Genomic DNA, 19524 nt, shown 5'->3' with positions numbered 1-19524 from the left:
TTACAAAAGAAACAGGTCTTAATTTTTGTACTTTTACATCTTTTAATGGACTAAATATTAATTATGTTTTTGTTATGTATATATACAAATGTTTATCAAATATGTAAGATATTTATATTTTATAGAATTGCGATGTTACTATATATAATAATTATAATAAATTATTATAAATACCCTCCTTTTGTCAGTTTATATATTTTCCATTCAATATACATTGCAAATAATTGAGGAAAATATAGAAGGAAATAAATATTCTTCTGTTTTCCCTTTTAATCGCCCGCAATGGTAGAAACTGTAAATGTTTACAAAGTAAACCTTGTGTGTGCAAAGTGTACCTCCTTTGTACAGAGTGTACCTCTTGTGTACAGAATGTACCTCCTGTGTACAAATTGTATCTCCTGCAATTTTGAACCTCCTGTGTACAAAGTGAGCCTCATGTGTACAAAGTGTACCTCCAGCAACCTTGAACCCCCTGTGTACAAGTGTACCTTCTGTGTACAAAGTGAACCTCCTGTGTATAAAGTGTACCTCCTGTGTACAGTGTACCTCCTGTGTACAAAGTGTACCTCCTGTGTACAAAGTGTACCACTTGTGTACAGAGTGAATCTCCTGTGTACTGTGTACCTCCTGTGTACAGAGTAAGCCTCATGTGTACAAAGTGTACCTCCAGCAACTTTGAACCTTCTGTGTACAAAGTACCTCCTGTGTACAGAGTGAACCTCCTGTGTACAGAGTGTACCTCCTGTGTACAGAGTGAACCTCATGTGTACAGAGTGTACCTCCTGTGTACAGAGTACCTCCTGTGTACACAGTGAGCCTCCTGTGTACAAAGTTTACCTCCAGCAATTTTGAACCTCCTGTATACAGTGTACCTCCTGTGTACAAAGTGTACCTTGCACCTTGAGTACAAAGTGTACCATCTGCGAAAATAGCTACATAATTGCATATTGGCTTCCTCTCTCATTTTCTACTGTAGGTAAGATTATTTGGCAACATTTCAATTTTTTCAAATGTTTCAAGAAGAACCTAGTTAAATAGCTCTAACACATGAAATAATTCAGTGTTCCAGAGGATTATATTTGAAAAAGTTGGGACAATTAATCGTTAGATCAAGAAGGCCACTTCTTGTAAACAACATTTTATAACGAAATTTTTAGAAAGTAATTTAGCATGACAGTCAAAGCATTTGTGGACACAAGGACAGCCATTGCTTTTCTGAACAGAATGACAACTATTGCATTTGTGAACTCAATGACAGGCATTTTTTTATGCACACAATGACAGACAGGTTTTATGAACACTTTGATAGCAATTGCTTTTGTGAACACAATGTCAGCAAAAGCTTTTGTGAAAACCATGACAGCTACAGTTTTTGTGAACACAATATCAGACATTGCTTTTCTTAAAATAATGACAGTCAATTTTTTAATGAACACAGTAGCAGATTACAGCCAATGCTTTTGTGAAGACATAAATAAAGATTGCTTTTATGAACACAATGGTAGCCATAGTTTTTGTAACCGACCTTGCTTTTGTGAACATGAGACTTAAGTTTTTGTAACACAATGATAGCCAGAGTTTTTATGTAAATAAGGCTAAGCTTTTGACAGACAGACAGACAGACAGACCTTGCTTTTGTGAAATTGCATATGTGAACCCAATGATAACCAATGCATTTGTGAGCATGGAGACAGATTTAAATTTTGTGAACACAATGACAACATTGCTTTTTTGTTAAAACACTGATAGCCACTGCTTTTATGAACACAATGGTACCCATAGCCATTGTGGACATAATGACAAGACCTTGTTTGTGTAAACACAATAGTAGCCATGGCCATTGTGGACATAATGACAAGACCTTTTTGTGTGAACACAATGGTAGCCATGGCTACTGTGGACATTATAACAAGACCTTTTTGTGTGAACACAATGGTAGCCATGGCTATTGTGGACATAACAACAAGACCTTTTTGTGTGAACACAATGGTAGCCATGGCTATTGTGGACATAATGACAAGACCTTTTTTGTGTGAACACAATGGTAGCCATAGCTATGTGGACATAATGACAAGACCTTTTTTCGTGTGAACACAATGGTAGCCATGGCTATGTGGAAATAATAACAAGACCTTTTTTGTGTGAAACATAATGGTAGCCATGGCTATTGTGGACATAATGACAAGACCTTTTTGTGTGAACACAAATGGTAGCCATAGCTATTGTGGACATAATGACAAGACCTTGTTTGTGTAAACAACAATAGTAGCCATGGCCATTGTGGACATAATGACAAGACCTTTTTTGTGTGAACACAATGGTAGCCATGGCTACTGTGGACATTATAACAAGACCTTTTTGTGTGAACACAAATGGTAGCCAAGGCTATTGTGGACATAACAACAAGACCTTTTTGTGTGAACACAATGGTAGCCATGGCTATTGTGGACATAATACCTTTTTGTGTGAACACAATGGTAGCCATGGCTATTGTGGACATAATGACAAGACCTTTTTTGGTGTGAACACAATGGTAGCCATGGCTATTGTTGACATAATAACAAGACCTGTTTTGGTGTGAACACAATGGTAGCCATGGCTATTGTTGACATAATAACAAGACCTTTTTGTGTGAACACAATGGTAGCCATGGCTATTGTGGACATAATGACAAGACCTTTTTTGGTGTGAACACAATGGTAGCCATGGCTATTGTGGACATAATAACAAGATATTTTTTGGTGTGAACACAATGGTAGCCATGGCTATTGTTGACATAATAACAAGACCTTTTTTGATGTGAACACAATGGTAGCCATGGCTATTGTTGACATAATAACAAGACCTTTTTGTGTGAACACAATGGTAGCCATGGCTATTGTGGACATAATGACAAGACCTTTTTTGTGTGAACACAATGGTAGCCATGGCTATTGTGAACATAATGACAAGACCTTGTTTGTGTGAACACAATGGTAGCCATGGCTATTGTGGACATAATGACAAGACCTTTTTTGTGTGAACACAACGGTAGCCATGGCTATTGTGGACATAATGACAATACCTTTTTGTGTGAACACAACGGTAGCCATAGCTATTGTGGACATAATGCAGTACCGTTTTTGTAGTGTGAAAACAATGGTACCATGTGTTATTGTGGGATCATATGGTTTTATGATGCAGATAGTCCCCGTAGAGTAATTGATTATTTTTTGAGGGTCATTTGAAACAAAACATATGGTAGCCATAGGATGTTTCTTTGTTCTAAATACATGTATTCGATAATATTGCGCAAAAAGCTTGTGTTTTATAGATATTCCGGTCTTTGATTTTCTTTACGTAAAATTGGTGAATGAATGGAATCTTAAAATAATAATAATTTACATTTCACTACCGCTTCTCAATGTTATCTACATTTTATTTGTTCTAATACATGTCATTTTATTATCTAATATAAACAGATAATGCTTATTAAATGGTGTTGTTAAGTAAACATTTATTTTTTCAATTTCAACAATATGACAGTTAATAAGAACATTCGTCACAACAATTCGTTACTGGGTTATTGTATTTCATGATAATTTGTGCTCAATACTCTTAAGAAATATTTCTGCCCTGATTGAATGACAAAATTGGAAATCATAAGAAATAAAAATCATTATAGCACATTCAAGTTCTTTGATATTGTGACCTACTAGCGGAGAACAGTAAAATTATAATATTAATTATTATGAATAATTTAATAATACCCGATTATCCCGAACAAGAACTTTCTTTGGAAAACTAAAATAATAAAAAAAAAATCCGTGTGCCAGAAATATAGGGCAATGAACTTTGACCTTTAGAATAGATATGAAATTAATGATTAGAACTATACATCTCCCAATCTTATATATGCTACCAATACTATTAAATGATGTAAAGCGGGATGTTGTGAAAAAGTGTTAAATGTGAAACTATTATTATCCACTTTTATTCATATAAAAGAAATAGACCTGATATATTGAGTGACTACAACTACACTTGAAGTTTTTGTGTGGCTTTGTCCAGTGAAACATTTTTAAATTTAAGTTTTCACTGGTATATAATGTGGCTATGTCGTTAGTTAGTATGAATGAGACCTAAATTGTTAAAAGATTCAAGACATTTGCAACAACAATGATATAGACACAATATCCCTGATGACAAAATTAACATACATGTTACTATATACATATTTCAGGTAAACAAATGTACTTATATTTGATTTTTTTAGTATAAAACAAGAATATTAATCGTATTAATCAAATCCGTCTAAATGATGCACTAACAAAACTAAAAAAATGGCCTTATCATGAGGAAATAAACTGATATATCTATATTTCACCTTAAGGCAGAAATATCTATTTATAACCTCAAAGAAGAGATATCAATTTTTAGCCTCAATGGCCTTGACCCAATTCAAATGAAAACCTTCCCATTGTCGAAGATCTATGAACGTTATCAACAATTTGGAAAAATCTATGGTGGTTATACAAGTTAAATGTGAAGTGTTTTTGATGAACCATCATTATTAGTACGACTAAGGTACACACAGGGTAGACTTTGTGTTCTTCTCCGAAATACATGAATTCACCGAGTTGGTAATTTTCAATCCTTTCAATGTTCCTCGCTTTTACTGTGAAGTGTAACTTTATTCTTATAAAAATCTTTTGAGAAACTACACACTTTCGTCATATTTATATATATAAACAATGAATGTACTAAAATTAAAAAGCATTATAGTTTCACACAACTCACTATTATTGACGAATTATAATATTATATCTAACCTAACTTACTAATGTCAATTGTTACACCACATTTACATTTTACAATATTATTTTATAATTTTGAAACTAAATATAGTCTTCATTTTTAAGAAATAGAGGGTTTGTTAAATTGTTATTTGTTAATCCTATCGGATTATGTTGTTAATTGCACAAAACAAAATATATAGCCATCGTCATTTCAATTGGTCGTGTTCTCATGAGAAAATATTACTCTACGCCGTATCACATTCATAGATTTCTGAGATTGTTTGTCGCCCTCATTCCTATTTTTTAAATTTTTCAAAACTCTTCCTTCTATTTCTCGATCAAATATAAACTAACCCCTAAATTCTTTTTTGCTTTCAAATCTTAAATTAATCACCGTTTTGTTCCACATTCAAAGTATATAAATATCTCGCCTTTTCAAGCATTTCAAAATCCAAAATTATCTCCCTTATCCACATTCAATAATATCTCTCCTTTATTCACATTCAAAATCTAAAATTCTTCCCTTTATCTCTCACATTCAAAGATCTACAAAGTTTCGTCTTCTTTATCACATTTCATAAATCTAGAAATTATCTCCCTTGTTCACATTAATATATCAAAATTCGCGTTCGCCTTTAGTCAACTATTCCAAATGTAAAATCTGCTCTCCTTTCTTCCTACATTCTCATCATTGTAAAGTCTCTCTCCTTTTGTCCCCACAATTTAAAATTGTAGGATAATTTCTCTCCCTTTGTATTTCACATTTAATCTCCATTTGTTCCTATCATCAATAAATTAAAAAAATCTCTTATATTATTTAATAATACAAATCCTTCCTTTATTACGCAAGATTACATGTCTCCCTTATTCCACATAAAATCTAAGTTTTTTCCCTTTATGCCAAATTTCACCTTTATCAAACAACTCCTTATTCGTATTGATCAACTAACTGACATTTCCCTCGCTTTATTCTAATTTCTAATTGGAAATATCTTCGGTAACGTGCTGCTGGCTAATTTGAAGTCAGATATCCAAAATATTATCTTCCCGTTGATTTTTCTTCAATATTCTGCCACCGAGGCTTATTGCTATTTGGAAAGTTAAACTGTTTCTAACTTTATTTCTTATTGCTTTGGTATAAATACTTCTCACATATGCTCTTTGTATGCTATAATTACCTCCTTCATTTCAGAATTACTCTTATCAACATCAAAACTCTTTTCTTTTCAAATCATGATGACAGTAACTTTGATTTTACCGCAGTCACAAACTTATCACCTGTAACTGTTTCCTCTTCTTGCACTATGACCTATAATACAACCATAGCCTCATATAATCTTCTCCTGTGTTAAAAATAGTCAACAGTTAATATGGCAGAACGATACTAATGTCCCATACATAGTGTATCTCTTTCCTCCTTTGTTTTTACAGTGTTTAGTTGCGACGTGTAATTTCATGAGATTGTTAGTTCCATAGACACAGTACTAACTGGATACAAATGGAATGGTAAAAACTGCGAAACACAGTGATGATCTGAAATAAATAGTTTAATACTGGTAGAATTGAGTGCAATAACATGCGGTCAAGGGTGAGATCTAGGAATAGACAAGCCAGGAAATGCTCAGTAAGGTAAAATTGTTTCGCTAAATGAGAAGTACATGTATGGTCACATTATATATAAGACAAAAGATCAAATATTATGTCCCGATCATTTGTGATTTGCTTGGATATTGAATATTTCTTAGTTTAATTTGATAGGTGTTTTGTTAATAATTGAACTGTACACTTTCATGATTGGCAACTTGCTTGAAAATTTAATTAATATTTTCACCAAACATTTTATTTCATTGGTCACATTAAGAGGGTTGAACCATAGGCAATACATCTACTGGATATGTGTGCCTATTTGTTAGTAATAATTATGTAAAATAGATTTATATACAATTACCTTGAAGCATCTACGGGAAAGTAATAAGAAGTATGACACTTCTTTTCTAGTTTTTTTTGGCATATTCTGCGGCTTCTAAGTTCAGTCTTTCTCGAGGCCGCTCAAGGTCACAAAGTAATGACACTTGGATATATTTACCTTAAAAGATAATATACATTGACATAAGAAACGTGTCCAATTTATCATATTGTTAAAAAGAGTTCGATTTTTGTGGTTTTAAGTACCTTTGCAAAAAATGGAACTTAATTTGCTGCTGAATGGAATAATAAATTTTAAACAAGTATTTCTGTGAAAAAACTACATCTTGTAGAATCTAATTTTCATAGTAGGCTTCAAACCTATAGAATTAATGGGCATGTGACTATTAGTAAATTGCTAGTGCTCAGAAAAAAGAAATCAGAAAAGTAACTGGTTAGCCTGATCACTATTGCACACATAAGATTTTCAGCATAGCATATGCTTAGAGATTAACAAATATGGTAACTAGCATCTAATCTTGTAATGCCAAAATATTCATAAAAATTATATTTTTTAAAATATATAAGTTTGTTGTCATAGACAGTGTTGGGCATGTAACATTATTGTTATATTTTTACTTGTAAATATTTTTTGATACTTTGAGCACTTGCAGTATTTATGACATATCTATACCACCAAAGCTTGCACATAAATAAAGTTTGATACAACAGAATTAAATCTAGTTCAATTGTATAATTATAACCTTATATCCCTTATATTTACAATAGACTTTTCTGAATTAAATGCAGGATTAATCCATTTAGTGAAATTGGGGATAAAAACATACATATCTGGTAGGTTCCTCTTTGTTGACATCATTCATATGTGTAGGTATCTGTCTTGTGGCATGAGGCTCATTAGAGTATGGTTTAGGTAACTGACCTTTAAATTCTGACTGTAAAAACTGCAAGTTCCAGCTGAAAATAAAATAAATAATCAGTTAGTGACCATAGTCATATTCTTAGCACATATTCTGATTACTAATTAACATATATTACGAATATAATATTCATCAACACATAATCTAAATATTTATAAACACATATTCAAAATATTCATAAACACATATAATTAAATCATGGTTTTTATTTATTCTTCAATACATTTTCTAAATATCTGTATGTATTGGTATAATATTAGACAGATAAAAAAAGACTTCTCAACATTGCAGCATTTCTTAGATATTAAATAATTATATACAATATACTGTGTTTTAAGTACAACTTTTTTTCTTACCTATACAAGAAAATTAAAATATTTTAATGACAAAACCATTTTGAAGTAACATTTTTATTGTATTCCATTCTAAAGATATTTTCTTTTTTAAATAAAAGGAAAGTATGGGAACAAAATAAGAAAGGATTCTCTTGAAAAACTCAGACTTCATGACATACTTTTGTGCAGGAAGGAAGAATGAGCTAGGGTATCTGTACCACTCCTTGCCAACACACACATTAACAGGTCTATCCTCCGGTAAATTGTGTATCTTAGGATCTGAAGCTATCTTATTCAGCTCAACAAACAAGTCTAGTGGGGCATGGTATCCTGTAATAAATAAACAAATATGATTAAACAATACATAATAATCATGTTTAAAGCAACTGTTTACATTATAGTTGGTTTTGTAACTTAACAGTACATCTGAACTGATGTAAGTAAATTGTTCATATGTTTTTATCAAATATTGGAGAATATCTTAAATTTGCTATTTCACTCAATTGATATAGTTATTGAATTTATGATTTTTCCAAACCCTAGCAATGTATTAATGCATTATTAATGACAAATAAGATAAAACTGTTCATGTTGGTTAATGTTTTTAATTATAGTAAGTAGTTTTAACGGGAAGGCTCAACAATATATTAAAACATTTCTATTTTAGCTCAAGACTAGCCCAACAAATTGTGTGCTTTAGGGCTTTTTATTATATAGACGATGGTCGCCCTTACATCTATGTAATATCAGATAGTAAATATTGAGACTAGCTCCAAACCTGCAGTGTATTGAAATTAAATCTACATATCGTCACCTTAGTCCACTAACTGATAACTCTTTATATTGAATTTAGAAGAACTTATGTTACTGCACTAAGGTGACGATATGCTCATGCATTATTATGTGAAACTATCAAATAAAATTTTATTATCGTCTTGCCCTTAATCTATTGGAAAACAATCTAATGATATTCACACTAACGCTAGTGAGGTCATATGGTGACTTCTGGAGCAATTCTTCATGCATAATTTCCTGCACAGGTGAACACAGGAATATAAGAACTGGCCTACCCCTAGCTTCCGTACAAGAAACAATTCCTACATAACATGATTCAATGCCACATAAGTGACAGTTAATTGACAGTCAGTGTTTAGGTGTAGGCAACCTGAACCAATTAGCCATGGAAGCCCTTACTCACCCTGATGAAAGGTTTATATAAACATGATAAAATTTGAGATAAATCTTCTTACCCTGATCAGAGGAAAAAATTGAACAAATAACACTTAACTGGCTGAATTTGTATAATGGATTTGCCCTGCTCAGAACATGGAACAGTCCATTCAAAGTTTAAGGGATTTCAATAATAAACTACAGCAGTAAAGCCTGGTCAGACTGTATATATGTGTAAGCTGGCTAAGGCTCCCACGTTTACAATTTTTTGTAAACGTTTACACGATTGCTAAGAACCGAAACGATACCGTTTAAACGGTGGTACCTCTATGTACTATACACACCATGTATTTGAGTCGCCAAATGATGTCTTTCTTTCTATTTTTTACACATGTACAAATAAAGAATGTGCAAGGCTCATCACGATTGAGACAGCACACATTATTTGCATTGTAACCCAATTTTTTTACCAAAAATGTATTTTGTCACGAGCAATTTTGCACCGTAATGCTGTGTGGAGGGTTGTAAACACCTATTTTCAGTTTGTATACTTTGGAATAAACCACTAGAATTGATAAAATCCATGATTACAGGCAATGATTAAGAAATTTTGTAAGACAATATGGTCATTTCGATTAAACGGTAAACAATATCCTAAACGTTTATGAATGAAAATCGAAACGAATCCGTTTAAACGTGTAATCGTGGGGGCCTTAAAGCTGGCCTCACTCATTACTGATAACAAACGCTTGCCAATTTTGGTTTTATAAAAGGAAATTACTTTTCACCTTGATAAAGGGCTATAACTCTTGATATTGACATCAGGGAGAAAAAGATCCCAGCAACCATCGAGATCCAACTTGTGTTTTCTGCATAGTTGTATAGTTTATTCCCAGGAAAAAATTTACTGAAACATTTCTGAAAATTAAACAAGATACATTTGTTATAAAACATCATGAAATAAAAAGCAAACATAGTTTTTTATAAAAAAATATTTTGATCTCTGAAACATAGTTTCATGACAATTTTAAACTGCATAAAAATAAAGTCTCCTATAGATGAAATATAATCTGTATTTCAAGTATACCATAACAAACACATCTAACAGAGTTTGGAGATCATAAAATGAAAATCTTTAATTCATTTGTACAATGTAAATCAAATTAAGAACACATTTCAAAATCACAACAGTCATAGGTCCGAAGTCATAGACTTTTAAATATCTGCCTACCTGTTTATAATCTATTGTTAATGCAGCACTCAATCCAATCAGTGGATACACTGGGAACAGAAACCTCTCTTCCTAATTAAATGTAAAATAATAACCTAATTATATACAAATGGTAGCAAAATAGTAACAAAGAGTGTTCATTAAAAACACGGCCCCATCCCCACTGCTCCATATCTGTAAATAAACATTTATTTCCTGATTTTTGAAGATTTTACTATGGCAGTCAATGTCAATTTTCAGGATGTTTCAAAAACTATTTGAGCAAACAATGGACAGTTAGACTTAGTAGTTAGTTTAAAAGTGGGACAAGTCCATTACAAAAATTATATAGGTAAAGAGTAAACATTATTAACATTTTTTTCCCCTGTATTTCTTAAAGGGACTTGTCCAGCTTCAATTTTTGGAACTGAACATAATCATATAAATTATGGGGATATCAAGATAAAAACTTGAGTGACTTTAACAGCATGAAGCCTTGTTAGACTGCATGGATGTGTAGGCTGATCCAGCTCTATAGTTGTGGCAAAGGCTAAACCCTTTTCCACTCATGCAGGGTAAAGGTTAAACATATTTGTATCTTTAAATGATGTAAGTATAAATCTTGACATTATGGGCAATGTAAAAAGAAAAGTCAATAGATGACATCAGGGCACTCAGACTGGGAATGAAAAGTCAAAGGAAATTAGGACATTCAAACAGCATCAAAGCAATGGTAATGAAAACTTTAAGGCAAAACAGCACCAAAAATGTCAGGCTAAATTGCATCAAGTCACTAAAAATTACAGGTACATTATGGCACTGTAAATGAAATGTTAAATGGCATGGCTACTAAAAATGAAAGATTAGCACCAAGGCATTAGGGAAGGAAATGGTAAACTTACTTTATGTGGCCTGGTAAAGAATATTAAGAACCATATATACATGGCAGAAAGTGCTAGCCAACATGGTATTCCTCTTTCTTTCTCCTTTGTCCATACATTATACACAATCTGCAATGTAAAACATTCATGTATTTTTAAGGATTTACTTAATAGCATTTTTACTGACAAAAGAGTCAACCATTTAAACAAGACTTTTATATAAATCAGTTTTATATAATTTAATCCAATTTCATTTCACTTTCATTTCTTTTAGATTTTTTTTTCAATTTGAAAATAGAAATTTGTCCTATTTTTAAAACTATACTAAGGGGTATATAACAAGGAAAATTTTGTAATTTTTAAAAATTTTATCATTTGAACATATAGATTTTATGTTGTAGTCAATTTCCAATTTAAATATCACTTTAATATATCTTGGTCAAGCAACTAAGCAATTTAACAATAAAATAGACTTCAAAGAAATCTTTACAAACCACAAAAGGTAGAGAGCACAGTGCCCACACAAAGACAGCATTGAAGTTCAGCAAACCATTGAGGATGTAGTATGAGAATGGTTCTACTCCTGGACAGACATAAAATATATATATAGTATATGTTACAGTTTGGTATTCAAAGGTTTGTGGTTGGTTAACCCTTTGTCTATGGGAGCAACTATATCTACCAATACAATTAGTACAGACGAAGATCAGCTGGCACATTTTTCAGTATTTATTTTGAAATTTTCCCTAAAAATGATTCTGTCCAGATTGCAAGATGGTCAAGATGATTTAAGACATTTAGCATGGTTTGGGTTTAAGTAACAGTTGAGTAGAACCACTAACTTTAATTACACTAGTTACATAGCTTCCTTTTACGAGAGGCTCCAATCTCTCCAAAGGGGTTTAAAGCATTGGAGAACGAAACATCAGTGATATGATCATGCCAAATTTTTTAAAAGAATACAATATTTTATCATCAAAACTCAATTTAGTTCAACTTTCTTCAGATATGAAATAGTTTGGTATCTTTTTTTTCTCTCACAATTTTAAGTTAAGTGCAAACAATAACAAGTTTCCTCATTTAATATTTATTAAATTTAGGTATATTACAAATAAGACAATGTGGACAAGAAAAGTTATACTTCATCAATTGTTTCAATAGCATTCAACTTTTGTATGTAAGCAGTTTCTAAATGAATCTATCAGAATAATGTTGTAAAAAAAATCAGAAGTAAAATGATTTTATCCAGTAATAATTATTATATACATGTATAATCAAACTGAATCTTGCACAGTAGAGTAAAATGGTCATAAATTGAAACTGTTCAGTTTTAAGTCAGACCGACATTTAAAAGGTCATATATCAAGTTTCCAGGTTGACACAAGAAGGGAGACCTCAGGTACAACTACATGCATTATTTTTAGACACAAGCCGGCACCTGTGTAGAACCACTGATCTTCTGTTATCTAGCTGGATAGCTTCCTCATATAAAAGAATCAAAAGTTCCTGTCGGGATTCAAACACACAGCAGTGAGGGGCATGTGGTTTGAAGTCAGTGACTTGAACCACTTGACTACAGAGGCCCCCTAAAAAGTAATTAGCTTATAAATAGTACATTTTAATGTGTGAAAAGCTATTCCAGTTCTTCAGTTAGGGAAGAAAACAGCTAATGAAAGAAGTTATACCGTATAGATCTGGTCCATGGTCAGTGAATACATTGTACATGACAATATTAAGTGGTGCGACAACTAACTTCCCATAATAATACATGTCTAACTGAATCATTGGCCACTGCAAAGGAAAAACAATAAAACGTTATCCATGTTAATCCCTGAAAACACTGGGATTTCTCAATGATATATTATCTATACTTGTATATTTATTTATATCTGCCATTAACTGTACATTTTAATCTTAATCAGTTATTTAATTTTGATTGCCAAAGAAAAAATCAAATACACAAGTAGAAAGTGTTATACTTCTTGCACAATGTTCTTTTAACCTTTTTTTTCAAATACAAAACAAAACAAGCAAGAGTAAAAGTTTTTTGACACTACTTTTCTCCTACTTGCCCAACTTGCTATCTCTCTATACTTTAAGTTTTATGAACAATGCTCCAGATAACAAAAACACAACAAAACTAAAATACTTACCAGGAATGTAACAAGGGCTAGTAAAGACCACAATACAAAAAACTTGATTTTTCTTTGTCGTAACAATAGGTCAAGAGCAATTGGAGCCCTAAAATAAGACAAAAACAAACAGCTAAAATGTGTTATTTAATTACTCCTTTCAAAGTCACAGAAAACCATTAAATAATGTTACATCGAGTAGCTATAATAAATGAGCAGAATAGCATTAAACAAGATCTCGAGATGATCATTTGTCCAAGTTCATACAAAAAAAAAAACAATTAGTTCCACAGGCCATTTTGGCACCAGGTTTAGAACAACCTAGTAGTATTCAATGATACATACTTAATCAAACAAAGCGGGGGTTTTTTTCACATTAATTTTGTATGTAACACAAGTAACTCAAACTGGAACTGGTTGTTTTTCAACTGAAGGGGTTATGATTTATCAAGAAGAATATAAACCTGGGCAAAAATATTTTATTTCACCCCCCCCCCACCTTTGGTAAATGTTTTTTTTATGTTTAAAGACAGAGTATCTTTCTTGAAAGGAACTTAGTGGTGTAGCTGTTATACAAAGTAAACCATAATCACTTAGCCTGAAAGTCAAAGTTATTGAACAAGATACTAAGATCTATATATACCCAATTATTCCTGCAAATGGCCAGCCAAGAATGGTACTAGCTGCAGTGGCCATGATAGCTACCTGGAAATATAAACACAATTCTAGATTTAAGCTTACAATATCTTATCATTTAAATTAAGCTTAAAATATCTTATCATTTAAATTAAGCTTAAAATATCTTATAATCTAATTATCTTAAATAACTGCTCAAATGTATGTGTTATTACATGTATTATCAAAATAGGTAAAATCAATGCATAAGAAAAGATAAAATCACACATTTTAGCTTAACATAAAAAGTTCCATTTCTTAAAACAAAATGACTATTACACTGTGATGTTTGTAATATAGAAAGATTTTAATTACACAAAAGTAATTTGAGCTGAGTAATTTGAAGGCAGCAAAAATTTTTTTTCATTGGGTTCTGTTCTTTTCCCAAGAAGATAATAAAAAAAAAAGTTTTGGAAAAGCTATTTTTGGGGAATGGACGATGGGTTAAATTTGGGCAGATAGAAAATTTAAAAATTGTACGCAAGGGTTCAAAACCCCGTCAGGTCAAAATTTTGTTTCTTTGAGCAAGAAATTAAAAATCATTGCTCGATGTTGGTTCAAACGAATTTTGAAATGTGTCTATAAACTTAACTTCCTACACAATCAACAAAATAAATTCTGAAAAAATCAAACTAATTTTGGATACCCATAGTCCGGAAAATCCCCCAAAATCAGGAAAATAGTACAATGCAGAAAATACTTGGGAGTCGCTGATGATGAATAAAATTCCAGCCTTTGATTTGAAAAAAACATCAACGAGAACATTATTCCCAAACTGTTTACATACTCCCCTATAATATAAACAACAAAATATTGAGCAAATGCTATAACTCGACTACTGACATACATGTATACTCTCACCAATAAGACTAAACACCTAAGGCAGGTCCCTATTTTGTACAAAAATTGGCAATATTTTGCTTTGACACACTTATAACACTCAGAAATGAATACTGGTCCTCTTATCTTCTATACCAAGAAGGGTGAACATTTTAAGAAATTAAATATAGGGCTTTTTGCTGAACAATTAAGTATGTTCTTTGAGTTATCTAACTGGCCTACTTTTCATACTCAAGTTATATATATAAATGAAAAAGCAAAATGTTTTGTATTGACAAGGCTTGGAACAAAAATCAAGAATGCTGGTAAGGTTCATTGTTCATAAACTATGTTTGTATTCACTAAACTAAAACCAACAAATTGTAAGTAGTTAGTCCTTTTAAAATGAAATAAGAAAGTTTGAAAATATATAGAACATCTCAGCATTGCAATTTCTGTTATACTTTTAACACAACTAAAATAATTTGTGTAAATACAGATTTGATAGATTTTATTTGTTAAGGAAAACATTGTACACCTAATGGCTTTTTTTTTTTTATCTACAACATATAAAACATATATATATATGATATAAATAGTAAGAAAAACATACTTGTAAAAGAACACCTCACATAATGAGCAGACAAATGCCAGCACACATCGAGTTATAAAAAACAGCATCACCTGAAGATCATAATATCTTATATACAGTACATTTAGTAACACACATATATAATTTTGTGAATGCAGGTATCAAAGTGATGTGTTTATTCAAAACTGACCTTGAGCATTTAGTTTCAAAAACTATTTGAACCATAACTAGGTAAATTATCAAAACTGACCATGAGCACTTAGTTTCAAAAACTATTTGAACAATAACTAGGTAAATTATCCAAACTGACCATGAGCACTTAGTTTCAAAAACTATTTGAACCATAACTAGGTAAATTATCAAAACTGACCATGAGCACTTAGTTTCAAAATCTATTTTGAACCATAACTAGGTAAATTATCAAACTGACCATGAGCACTTAGTTTCAAAAACTATTTGAACCATAACTAGGTAAATTATCAAAACTGACCATGAGCACTTAGTTTCAAAAACTATTTGAACCATAACTAGGTAAATTATCAAAACTGACCTTGAGCATTTAGTTTCAAAAACTATTTGAACCATAACTAGTAAATTATCAAAACTGACCATGAGCACTTAGTTTCAAAATCTATTTGAACCATAACTAGGTTAATTATCAAAACTGACCATGAGCACTTAGTTTCAAAAACTATTTGAACCATAACTAGGTAAATTATCAAAACTGACCATGAGCACTTAGTTTCAAAATCTATTTGAACCATAACTAGGTAAATTATCAAAACTGACCATGAGCACTTAGTTTCAAAAACTATTTGAACCATAACTAGGTAAATTATCAAAACTGACCATGAGCACTTAGTTTCAAAATCTATTTGAACCATAACTAGGTAAACTATGAGAAACTTTATCTAACAAAGGTACATACATGTCACATATACGAGGCTCCAAATTTTTTTATATGAATGTATGCCAAGCATTTGCCAACCAAAGCAAATATTTATATGTATGTCGCACTTGAAAAAAAAAAACAACAAAAACTCCCCTTATGATTAACTCTCTACTAGAAATATATCTTAGAAAAAAGTTTATCTGCTATAAATCTAGAACATGTAATTGACATAAACTGGTAATATTTGGTATTGATCAAATCAAAGCTTGTAGTATAAGGAATGAGATTAACGTAACTAAACTTACAGGGTTGGGTGTTGTAAACAGTCCATACAGTCGCATTGGTAACGTATGAAGCATGAGATATGCATAGGAACGTATGGCATACACTGGTGAGTACTCCCATGTCTGAAAACCCTTCCCAAACATCAAATAATGGGTCTGAAATTAAAAAAAAAGATGTCTTAAAATGAAACAATCACTACTGAAATATAAAACACAAATGAGCCGCGTCACGACAAAACCAACATAATGGGTTTGCGACCAGCATGGATCCAGACCAGCCTGCGCATTCGCGAGGTCTGATCAAAATCGATGCTGTTCACTATCAGTTTCTCGTCTTGTTAAATGGTTCATAAGCAAACAGCATGGATCCTGATCAGACTGCGCGGATGAATGGGGGGGGGCGGGGTAAAGTTTTACACAAACACAGATCTATTTATTTCTTAGATCTGATGACGACCCTATATGTTTTGCCTCCTTTATAATTCGGATTTCACAAGAAAACTATTTTTAGCAATGCAATCAAACCGGTTTTTACATAGGCATTAAAAGAAGTGTCAAAATACTGTTATACGTGGAAGTTAAACAAATTGTTGATTTTTGTTAGAAAAAAAAATGTTTTAAGTTATTTTTAACAAATTACTTGAAAAAAATAGAGCCAATTTTTAATGGACAAGATTGTTTTGCCAGTTTTCCTGTCTGATATATGGACAACACCATGTTTGTTCTCAAAATCGTGAAGATTACCTACTCAATATTTGTTTTCCTAGGGTTAAAATTAGAAACCATATTGCTTTCAAAATTATGAAAGCTCACTGATAATTGGCTGTGTGAATAGTCACCAGAAATAATTTGTAATTGGTCACGCTTAGATCTAAAAGCGGAGCGTTATTTAGAGGTGATTTTTATCAGATTGGGTCTTATGGCGACTTTCCAGCTTTCTTGGTTGAGAAAGACCTCAGGTGCCCTTCTGGGCATAATATTTTAGGCATGACAGGCACCAGAGTAGAACCATCGACATTCTTTAAGCTAGCTGAAAGAATTCAAAGTCCCAGTAACACACATTAGTGACAGGTAAGTGGTTTGAAGTCAACAACCTAAACCATGCAGCCACAGATGTTCCTACAAGTTCACTTCAAAAGTTCATCAGATCTAGGATTAAACAGGTATAACTTACTGGTTCCCAATAATTATATGTTTCATCACAATCCCCTACAATATTCCATGCAGCAGCACATAACCTGGCAGACATAACAATTTTGAACACAGTGTAAGCTGCTGGTGCCCACGGCTCATCATCATCCACAGTCTCGACAACATCAGGCTTTTCAATTTCTCTGAAATTTATCACATTGTATAGACTTCATTCAACATTATCATATCTTGTTTTATAAATGCTAAAAGTTGCTTCTTTACACTCACATCATCACCTTAAAGAATGCCTTGGTGTAGCCAAAATCTAGTTATTGATAGATTTTTAGTCCACAATAAACCAATCATAAATGGAAATTAAGTAAGGAATAAGACAGGCGTTACTGTCTCCTTGTCCCCTTCACCCTGAAAATGGGAATTATATTTTAGTTGTAAACATGTAAGAATAAAAGGAGTCAGGACTTACTTTTACTTTCTTATCTTTAAGTTATTTAAGTAGTACTAGTCTTAACTTAAAAATGCACAGAAATATAAAGTAAGCTTACAATGGTACCAAAGGACACCACCCTTTAGGACAAAATTAATTATGTTAATTTAAGCAGTATTGCCCTTATCATCTGCTTATTTGTCTGAACAGGTGCTGTGGTATTAGTGGTGATTCTTTATTTGGGCCAATATGGCTTTATTTCTCTGCATTAGTGAGCCTATAAGTTTACAAAGTCACATTTTGATAACACACAGATGTGAGGTGAAAGTAATTTTAGATGAAAACTTAATAAACCTAAGGTGAAAATGACACTTAGATGGGGAGTCAAAGGCTTGCCCAGGCGGCTATATACTACATATTTATATTCAAAAGGAAATCAAATAAAAAACAATTATAAAAAAAAACAGATTTCTATGCAGTACCTATCAGTGAAATTTTCAGTGTCGATTTCTATACAGTACCTATCAGTGAAATTTTCAGTGTCGATTTCTATACAGTACCTATCAGTGAAATTTTCAGTGTCGATTTCTATACAGTACCTATCAGTGAAATTTTCAGTGTCGATTTCTATACAGTACCTATCAGTGAAATTTTATGTGTCATTAGTAGGTGCTGCCATTTTAATGTAAATCAATGATAATCAGCGAGATATAATAATGAAAAAAACTTTGCCTACTTTCATATTTGCCTTATAATCTATTGTGAATGGTTTTACACTTTTAAAAATTGACTTTATGATTTATTTATTTTTTTTTTGGGGGGGGGGGGGGGGGAGGAGGGTTGTTTGTTAGTTTTTGCTAGTGTAACCATTGGAAAATGGTCTCTCTGACATGAATTTCAGTTGCACTATTTTTTTAAGTGCCTCTTTAACGTTTTGTCAGAAGCCGATCGATTTATGACAATTAGACATTTTTTGGGTCCGAAAATACTTGAGAACGATTTGACAATATTGACATAAAATGTTCCCTAATTTCTTAACTAACAGTTTAGAGTTTCAGTAGAAACATTGAGAGAGAAACAACATGCCACATCTTACTTCTCCTTTACTTTTGATAACGCAGCTAACTCTTTGATGGTTTTTCTCTCACCGGTAACTCTTCTTTTAGTTGATGTATGTTTCGTGGAAGCTGACATGTTTTCATTGAGAGGCAGTCGAGTGTACTGTCCAACGATTGGCTGTAAATCGACCTTCGCCGCAAGTGACCGAGATAGCGCAGTTCACCAAAAATACCAACCTTGAACCCAAAATCATTCGGAAAACTTTGATTTTTCTG

At 32.2% G+C, this 19524-nt stretch overlaps 1 protein-coding gene across 1 annotated transcript; it reads right to left on the bottom strand.

Moving 5' to 3' along the window:
• Positions 1 to 6807: 6807 nt before the first annotated feature.
• On the bottom strand, positions 6808 to 19499 carry LOC132758707 (alpha-1,2-mannosyltransferase ALG9-like). The gene is made up of 15 exons (XM_060750407.1): positions 19287 to 19499; positions 17789 to 17948; positions 16636 to 16770; positions 15460 to 15530; positions 14674 to 14818; positions 13996 to 14057; positions 13374 to 13461; positions 12906 to 13011; positions 11715 to 11803; positions 11242 to 11349; positions 10361 to 10432; positions 9918 to 10047; positions 8139 to 8289; positions 7532 to 7661; positions 6808 to 6864 (listed from the first exon to the last, which is right to left on the bottom strand). Exons 1-15 carry the CDS (start codon positions 19382 to 19384, stop codon positions 6808 to 6810), a joined length of 1602 nt encoding a protein of 533 aa, XP_060606390.1. The 5' UTR covers positions 19385 to 19499.
• Positions 19500 to 19524: the final 25 nt, after the last annotated feature.

Source organism: Ruditapes philippinarum, unplaced genomic scaffold (genome assembly GCF_026571515.1).
Source record: "Ruditapes philippinarum isolate M1 unplaced genomic scaffold, ASM2657151v2 ctg2098_1_1_1_1, whole genome shotgun sequence".
In the NCBI taxonomy this organism is placed as follows: Eukaryota; Metazoa; Mollusca; class Bivalvia; order Venerida; family Veneridae; genus Ruditapes; species Ruditapes philippinarum.
This window is presented reverse-complemented; position numbering and strand designations above follow the sequence as displayed.